Here is an 8301-nt window from a genome sequence, read left to right as displayed (position 1 = left end):
CCCTTTCAAAAATAAGGATTGTTGAACTGATGAAACTTACAGATCATATAAACAATACATACACGAGTCAAGAAATTTGTGAAGTCGTAACGATTAAGTTCATTTGAGATACTAATTAGGGGGTGATTTTCCAGATTTTTTTACCAAAAGGAATACCTAATATATTGAGAAGCCGGTCATATAAGTAGATAAAAGCGATTATTTCAAAGACATTTTCTTTTGTGAGATCTTGTAAAATTTTAGTCGCAATTACACAAACACTTCTACATTTCGTCAATTTAATAGTATCTATAATTTAGTTATCTATTTTATTAATTAAAACTGTTAAACATCATACGGACTTTTATTACGATTGTCTTTTAACGAATCCTACAGTAGGCTAAGAAGAAGAAAATCTCAGTATAAACGGTACTCCTTAAGCTTGTTTATATATTGTTCTTTATAGGTGAAATATGTGTTATTTAAGCAGTGTTTGTTTAAGGTTGAGTAGTCTATGGTAGGTATTGGATACGTTATGCATCATTACGTCATATAAATTATGTATAGCATCAATGAACACATTTCATTGGATGATGTGTTATCTTTTTAAAATGAGGTACCATAAGGAAAAATCATGGTAAAAATATAAAATTTTATTATACAAAATATAAATACAACTATAATTCTGTGGCATCTTCATGATCACTTATTTTTCTAAAACAAACATGGTCAACCTGTTCATCTTCTATAACATAAGGACCTTTTCGAAATGTTCCATATTCATCCACAGGCATCGAAACCACTTCCCTTCTTGCCAACGGATTTTTTCTGCCGTTGAACTGAACAAAATTGGCATCTGAAAGAGAAACAACTCTATATGGAGGTCTTTCATTCCTATGAGGTTTTTTATGTATGTTGTTGGATTCGTTTAGTTCAGAATAAATGTTAGTTCCATTGCTTGTATTTGTGCTTTGCTTTTCAAGTTTCTCCTCCTTTTCTTTAAATGCTTCAGCTACAGCTAACTTTTTAGTTCGTTTTATGGATTTGGTATAGTCTTTCGTACCTTTTCTTTTTAATGTAAAATCTCTTTCGCCAGATTGAGCTTTGCTATTCCATTGGACCCAATTGTGTCGGCTTATTGGGTCCTTTGGTCCCCAGTTCTTTGACGGCCTGAATGATGTTTTAAATCTCTGCAAACAAATCAAACGTTATAAGTAATATAAGCCACGTTAACACATTGCGTGCCACGCTTTAATCAGGATACTACTCGCAGGGGCCCTTGATATCCACGGCCATGAAAGTTAGTCATTCGTGTATATCAAAAATGAGCGACGTGGCCCCTGGCAAAATATCTGTGTCTCTCATATATGAGCGACATGGCACGCAATGTGTTAAGAATGAGTATAAACATGAGAATCGGTAAAAAATATTTGTATGTTAACCAAAAGACTAAGTTTTCACTCTAATGGCATATAAAACAACATAATGCTATTCTACATCCCACCAGAATGAAAACAATGGGAACCTTCTCTGGTTACACCTCCGAGGCTTCTACAATTTGCAAGCCATACGGATGCTGAGACTAAGGAAGATGAGGGAATTCTAGAATTTACAATTCACGTCTCATCTGCTCAGCGCGGTCAAGTTCCAACGAGAATGGTTCCCTTCATACTCCAATCAGAGTAAATGTAAATCAAAAATGAATAACCATTTTCAATTTCGTTGCAAAACGAAAATACAGTCAAATCATATTCTAGTCCAATCAGAGAGTGCAGCAAGCACCTCTACCGGTTTCGAAACTTATTAGTCTCTCATCAGGAGGCACATATGCTGCTCTCTCTGATCCAACCAAAACAAACCCCCAGCGTGCAGTCCTGGACTGCAACGAACGAAATGGTATAGATGCCCTAGCGGCAACTGCTAGCAAAAAGACTAAGTTTTCACTCTAATGGCATATAAAACAACATAATGCTATTCTACATCCCACCAGAATGAAAACCATGGCAACCTTCTCTGGTAGAAGCCTCGGAGGTATAAACAGAGAAGGTTCCCATTGTTTTCATTCTGGTGGGATGTAGAATAGCATTATGTTGTTTTATATGCCATTAGAGTGAAAACTTAGTCTTTTTGCTAGCAGTTGCCGCTAGGGCATCTATGCCATTTGGTTCGTTGCAATCCGGGACTGCACGCTGGGGGTTTGTTTTGGTTGGATCAGAGAGAGCAGCATATGTACCTCCTGATGAGAGACTAATAAGTTTCGAAACCGGTAGAGGTGCTTGCTGCACTCTCTGATTGGACTAGAATATGGTTCGGCTGTATTTTAGTTTTGCAACGAAATTGAAAATGATTATTAATTTTTTTTATATGTTAACATTTAGGTCTCTCCAAGGAGTAATCAGTATGAAATATCCTCAATGAATGAATTGGACGAAGAGGTACTATTGAGTGGCCAGCTAGATCGCCAGATCTTATGCCCTTGGATTTTTTCTGTGGGGTTATTTAAAGAACAAAGTATAATGCAACACAGTCAACTATCACTGCAGATCTCAAAGAACGGATAACTACAGAAATACTGAATATTTCACCTCAAACTTTAAAAACAACGTTCGGGACAAGTTTCATAGGAGACTTGATATTGCCAATAACAAGGTGGAGAACATTTTAAGCATTTATTTGAGTGTCTTGAAGAAAATTATAAATAATTTAGTTAATTGAGGTCGGGTTGTTAAGGAGCTCTTAAAAAATTAAAATATACAGGGTGTTTCATTGAAAATAAAGATTATGGAATATGCTAGATTTGCGTGAATCCCCTATAAATTTAAATTTATTTTTAAAAAGCGCATATTTGAATATAAAAGTTAATCGGTCCCAGCGTTTTTGGATCCCAGACCAACAACAGGAACGAGAGAAAAATGAGAATTGGCAAGAAGATGAAGAGGGGCGTGCGAGGAAAAAAACCAAACAAAAACGCAATATATGGGAATGAGAGGAAATATAACAAATCATAGCAAATATCAACATGAAAAGAGAATAGGCAGTCTATAGTTTTGAAAAAGTGTTAGAATTTGAATACCCAGGAATATCCATAACAAATACGTAAAAAGAAGAGATAGATAAAAGATTAATTAAGGGGAACAGAACGATAGGGTTATCAAATTCAATACTGAAAGCAAAAAATGTGTCAAGAACAGATCAATTGCGAGGTTATGAAGTAGTAAACTGACGTATGGTAATTTATGCTAGAGACACGTGGATTATGAACCAGCATGAAGAATATATAATATATCATCTAGGAAAGAAAAGTGCTCAAAAAATTTTTCGGAGGAATACAGACGGTAGAGAATATTTGGAGAAAACGAACAAATAAATAATGATAATTCATGGAAAACTAATAATTATTAGCCTAAGAACTAGTGAACCCTGCGACTAACGGTCTTCCTGTAAGGCTAGAAATTTGTATAGGGATAATTCATAGCACACCAAGACTAAAAACCATGACCTGACAGGCATCAGCCCTGCACGTGTATCTACCAGGTGAATCGAAAAGTGCATAGTTAGGGGGTAAAATAAACTTTCTCCTGTAAAGTTTCTTAAGTATGTGTTTGAGTAAGTCATTTAGAAGAAATGTGTACAATGACAGGCGATTCTGAACAGCATAAGACCTTGCCAGACGAGGGGAAAGATTAGGGTTTTTTCCTCAAATTTTTGCATCGAACAAAGTTTTTTTAGGTTTTTTGAATTATTCCAAGCAGAAAAGGTCTTCAGTGACTTTTCTCTTAGGTAAATAGTGTATTCTTTCACGATTTTTGCTCTAAACTTTAAAGGACCGCTTGGATTGACATGAAATTTGGCATACGTATAGCTTACATATCAAAGAAAAAAAGTGATATTGTGCCGATGTGTGCTTTTGCCCTGGGGGTGACTTTCACCCCCTCTTGGGGGTGAAAAAATATATGTCCAAAATAAGTCCGGAAATGGGTAAACTGACTAATTTTAAGTAACTTTTGTTCTATAGAGCTTTTTCGCCAAGTCAACACTTTTCGAGTTATTTGCGAGTGAATATGTTCATTTTTCAACAAAATAACCACATTTTTAGACGGTTTTTCTCAAATAACTCAAAAAGTAAGTATTTTGTCGAAAAAAACGTTCTTAGCAAAAATATAGCCTATAAAAAAGTAAAAAAAATGGTGTACGCGTTAGGTCTCTGGATCTCGTAGAACCAGAGTTATAGCTAATGAAAAATAGATTCATATTCACCAAATTTCAAATAGAATATTTCGACGTGAAATATCCAAAGAATTAACCACTTTTTGGGGAAAACTCCTTATAACTGTTTTAAAGTGTTTAAAAAAAGCTCTTTTTCTGTTTTTACAAAAAGTTTTTAGCATTAAATTTAAGCAAGTTACGCTCAAAATAAAAAAAAAAGTCGGTTTTGTTTTGGCAAAAAAAAAGTCGGGAAGACCACCCCCTAATTAGCAACTTAAATGAAATCAATCGTTACCGCTCCACAAATTATTTTACTTATGTTGTGTTTATATGATCTGTAAGTTTCATTGATTCAAAGTGCTTATTTTTGAAAAAATTGGGTTTCAAAGTAAAATTTTTAAAAATTTTAATTTTGAAAAATATGCTTCTTCTCAAAATAACTTAAAAATTGTTAGAGATACCAAAAATCTCGAAAAACAAAAAAAGTCAGCATTGCTTTTCTGAATATAATGTATTTTTTTGTTTTTCTTTTAGACAAAAATTGATTAGGATTTGGTGTTTCTAAATTTGCACACATTCGTGATCAGTGACTCGTTCAACCCCTTTTAACTATAGCCTTTTCATTAATAAGGTCTTTGAACCGATGAAACTTACAGATCATATAAACAATACATACACGGTCAAGAAACTTGTGAAGTCGTAACGATTAAGTTCATTTAAGATACTAATTAGGGGATGATTTTCTCGATTTTTTTACCAAAATAAAAAGGGACTAACTTTGAGCGTAACTTGTTTACTTTTGATGCTAGAATTTTTTTTTATAAAGGAAAAATGAAGCTTTTTTTAAACACTTTAAATAAGTTGTAATGAGTTTTCCCTGAAATGTGCTTCATTTTAGGTTATTTCACGTTAAAGTATTCCATTTGGAATTTGAAGAAAATGAACCTATTTTTCATTAGCTATAACTCTGCTTCTTCTAGGTATAGAGACGTGATATATACACCATTTTTTTTAAATTTTTTACAGGCTATATTTTTGCTAAGAATGTTTTTTCGAGAAAATACTAAGGTATTTGAGTTATTTGCGAAAAACCGTCTAAAATCGTGGTTATTTTGTTGAAAAAATGAACATATTCACTGCCAAATAACTCGAAAAGTATTGACTTTGTGAAAAAACTCTATAGAACAAAAGTTACTTAAAATTAGCCAGTTTATCCATTTCCTGACTTACTTTGGACGAATATTTTTTCACCCCCCAGAGGGGGTGAAAACCACCCCAGGGCAAAAGCACATATCGGCACAATATCACTTTTTTTCTTTGACATGTTAGCTATATGTGTGTGCCAAATTTCATGTCAATCTAAGCGGTTCTTTAAAATCTAGAGGTTTTGCGATATTTTACCATTAAAGAACGGACTAAAATAGTTTTTGACATATAAGCGATTAAGAATTTAAAAAATTGTGAAATCGGCCATTTTTAACCAAATATTGCCAACGTAGGTAGATATTCTTTAAACATCGATTGATGAAATCCCGAAGAGTTTTTTGCAATACAATATCGAAAACCCCTTTGTTTTTTAATTGCTAATCAAGAGTGAGGACGTTTGAGTTCGCATAAATTCATTACCTATCTCGAGAATGGACAAATTTGAAGAGAAATCCTCAGACAGGTCGATTTTTATTTTTAAATTAGGACTTTTTGGCAAATATATAATACTAGTGACCTCATACAACAATTTTGCAAAAAACTCTTCTTGATTTCATCAATCGATGTTTAAAGAATATCTACCTACCTTGGCAACATTGAAATTTTCAGTTAAATGTCCGATTCTAGGTTAAAAATGGCCGATTTCGCAATTTTTAAATTTTTATTCGCTTATAAATATGTCAAAAACTATTAGCCTAAGAGAAAAGTCACTACAGACCTTTTCTGTTTGGAATGATTCAAAAACCCTAAAAAAACTTTGTTGGATGCAAAAAAATAATTTTAGGAAAACACCCTAATCTTTCCCCTAGCCTAGCAAGGTCTTATGCTTTTCAGAATCACTTGTCATTGTACACATTTCTAAATTACTTACTCAAACACATACTTAAATTTAAACTTTACAGGAGAAGCAAAATAAAACGCACAGGAGAGAGATAATTGAACAGAAATAGTCAAACAAATTACATGACGCCACTATATCCTTACGAAGGAGAAAAGATAGGAGGAGGAGGATATATAGTGCGACTTGCATGAAGTTAACCATATAAAGCAATATTTTTTGATAATATACAATATACCTTGATTGAATAACGAAATGGAAAATTTTAATAGAGACAAAAATGAGGGAGAGTTTTATTATGTACTTAAATCTTACCTCTATGAATGTATATCCATCCTGTTTCTTTACCACGTAGAATCCAGTAACAAATATAAGCAAACTGGCTGTTAGAACAACTCCCCACCCAACACCGTACAGCCAGATTGGATCATCTTTGTAAATGCCCTCCAGTGGCAATGTTACCATTCCCCATGCGAACAAGCCAGTCAGGACAAGTGGGGCGATCCACCATAATATAAGCCAGAAGTGAGATAAAATGTGTCCAAGCATAAACTCGAAGTCTGATCTAATTCGGTCGACACCTAAAAGTATTAAAAAATTGTAGCATGTACATATACAGACTATTTAGTTTTAAATTAGATATACACCCTATACATGGCAACACTGCTTCCCCGCTTTCCACCTAATGCACACATTATTCGCGCCGATTCATTCAGTCATTCGTCATTCTACAGTGGTGGAGCGGCGACGATTATTTCTGTGTCAAAGTTAAAGAGAGGGGATTACATAACTATAGTGCAATAAGCAATGTTGCCGATTTTACCGCATCCTTCAGTGGGCTATTATCTAATCCGTTACTTAACAGTCTTGTAGTACAGGGTAACATTTCTTTCTAATTAACAGAAGGAACGGTGTATAATTGCATTAAAACTAAAGTGGAGTTACTGCTAACAGAGAATCGTCAAAATAACTTTCGCCCTTCCGGTTTTTGAAATCGCTGAACACGAATATTGCTTCGGCGATGCTGTACGAGGTACCTGGTTTCCGGTATCTACGTCCTCTCCTGGAGTTCTATGAAAATTCGTTATGAAAATAGTTGAAATTTAATATTTCGGGGTTTTTGAGGCAGCTGAACACGAATATTGCATGACAGATGCTGTACGAGGTACCTGGTGCCCGGTATATGCGTCATCTCTTGGAGTTCTATGAAAATTCGTTATGAAAATAGTTGAAATTTAATGCCTCGGGGTTTTTGAGGCCGCTGAACACGAATATTGCATGACAGATGCTGTACGAGGCACCTGGTGTCCGGTATCTACGTTGTGTCCTGAAGTTTTATGGAAATTCATTATGAAAATAGTTGACATTTTTTAATACCTCGGGGTTTTTGAGGCCGCTGAACACGAATATTGCATGACAGATGCTTTACGAGGTACCTGGTGCCCGGTATATACGTCGTCTCCTGGAGTTTTATGGAAATTCGTTGTAAAATTCAACAGTGGGTAACAATAACAGTAATTATTTTATTTTAATTCAGAGCGCAAATTATGAAAAAATATAGTTAATTCGAATTATTTTAACATTAATAATTTTTTTAGGTATAAAGATGTCAGAACGTCGTGTATATGAGTAAAACTCTCATCATCATCATTCTCTTTGCCTTATCCCTATGCGGGGTCCGCTTCCCTAATTGCATTTCTACACACAATTATTACATCTTGGGTCATATCAATATTAATCCCCTTTACCAGCATGTCCTGCCGAATCGTCTCTCCCCACGTCTTCTTTGGTCTTCCTCTCCTACTCCTAGGAATCTGCACTTCAGCTATTCTTCGTATTGGGTGATTAACGTCTCGACGTTGAACATGACCAAACCATCTTAACCTATACTCTCTCATTTTGGCATCAATTGGTGCCACACCTAGACTTCCCCTAATATACTCATTTCTAATTTTATCCTTCTTTGTTACTCCACTCATCCATCTAAGCATTCTCATTTCCGCCACATGCATTCGTTGTTCCTCTTTCTTTTTCACTGCCCAACATTCAGTTCCGTACATTATAGACGACCT

At 34.7% G+C, this 8301-nt stretch overlaps 1 protein-coding gene across 2 annotated transcripts in view; it reads right to left on the bottom strand.

The window, feature by feature from the left end:
* Positions 1–617: 617 nt before the first annotated feature.
* Positions 618–8301, bottom strand: part of LOC126889930 (sodium-dependent nutrient amino acid transporter 1-like) — a 262186-nt gene continuing 254502 nt past the window's right edge. For both annotated transcript variants that reach the window (XM_050658672.1, XM_050658673.1), the window contains 2 exons: positions 6545–6810; positions 618–1169 (listed from right to left, as the gene is read on the bottom strand). In XM_050658672.1, the coding sequence (XP_050514629.1) occupies positions 657–1169; positions 6545–6810 (779 nt within the window). In that variant the 3' untranslated portion in view covers positions 618–656. The remainder of the gene's footprint in view (positions 1170–6544; positions 6811–8301) is intronic.

This window comes from Diabrotica virgifera, chromosome 8, assembly GCF_917563875.1.
Source record: "Diabrotica virgifera virgifera chromosome 8, PGI_DIABVI_V3a".
Lineage (NCBI taxonomy): Eukaryota > Metazoa > Arthropoda > Insecta > Coleoptera > Chrysomelidae > Diabrotica > Diabrotica virgifera.
The sequence above is the reverse complement of the archived record's forward strand: the minus strand, read 5'-3'. Positions and strand labels throughout refer to the sequence as shown.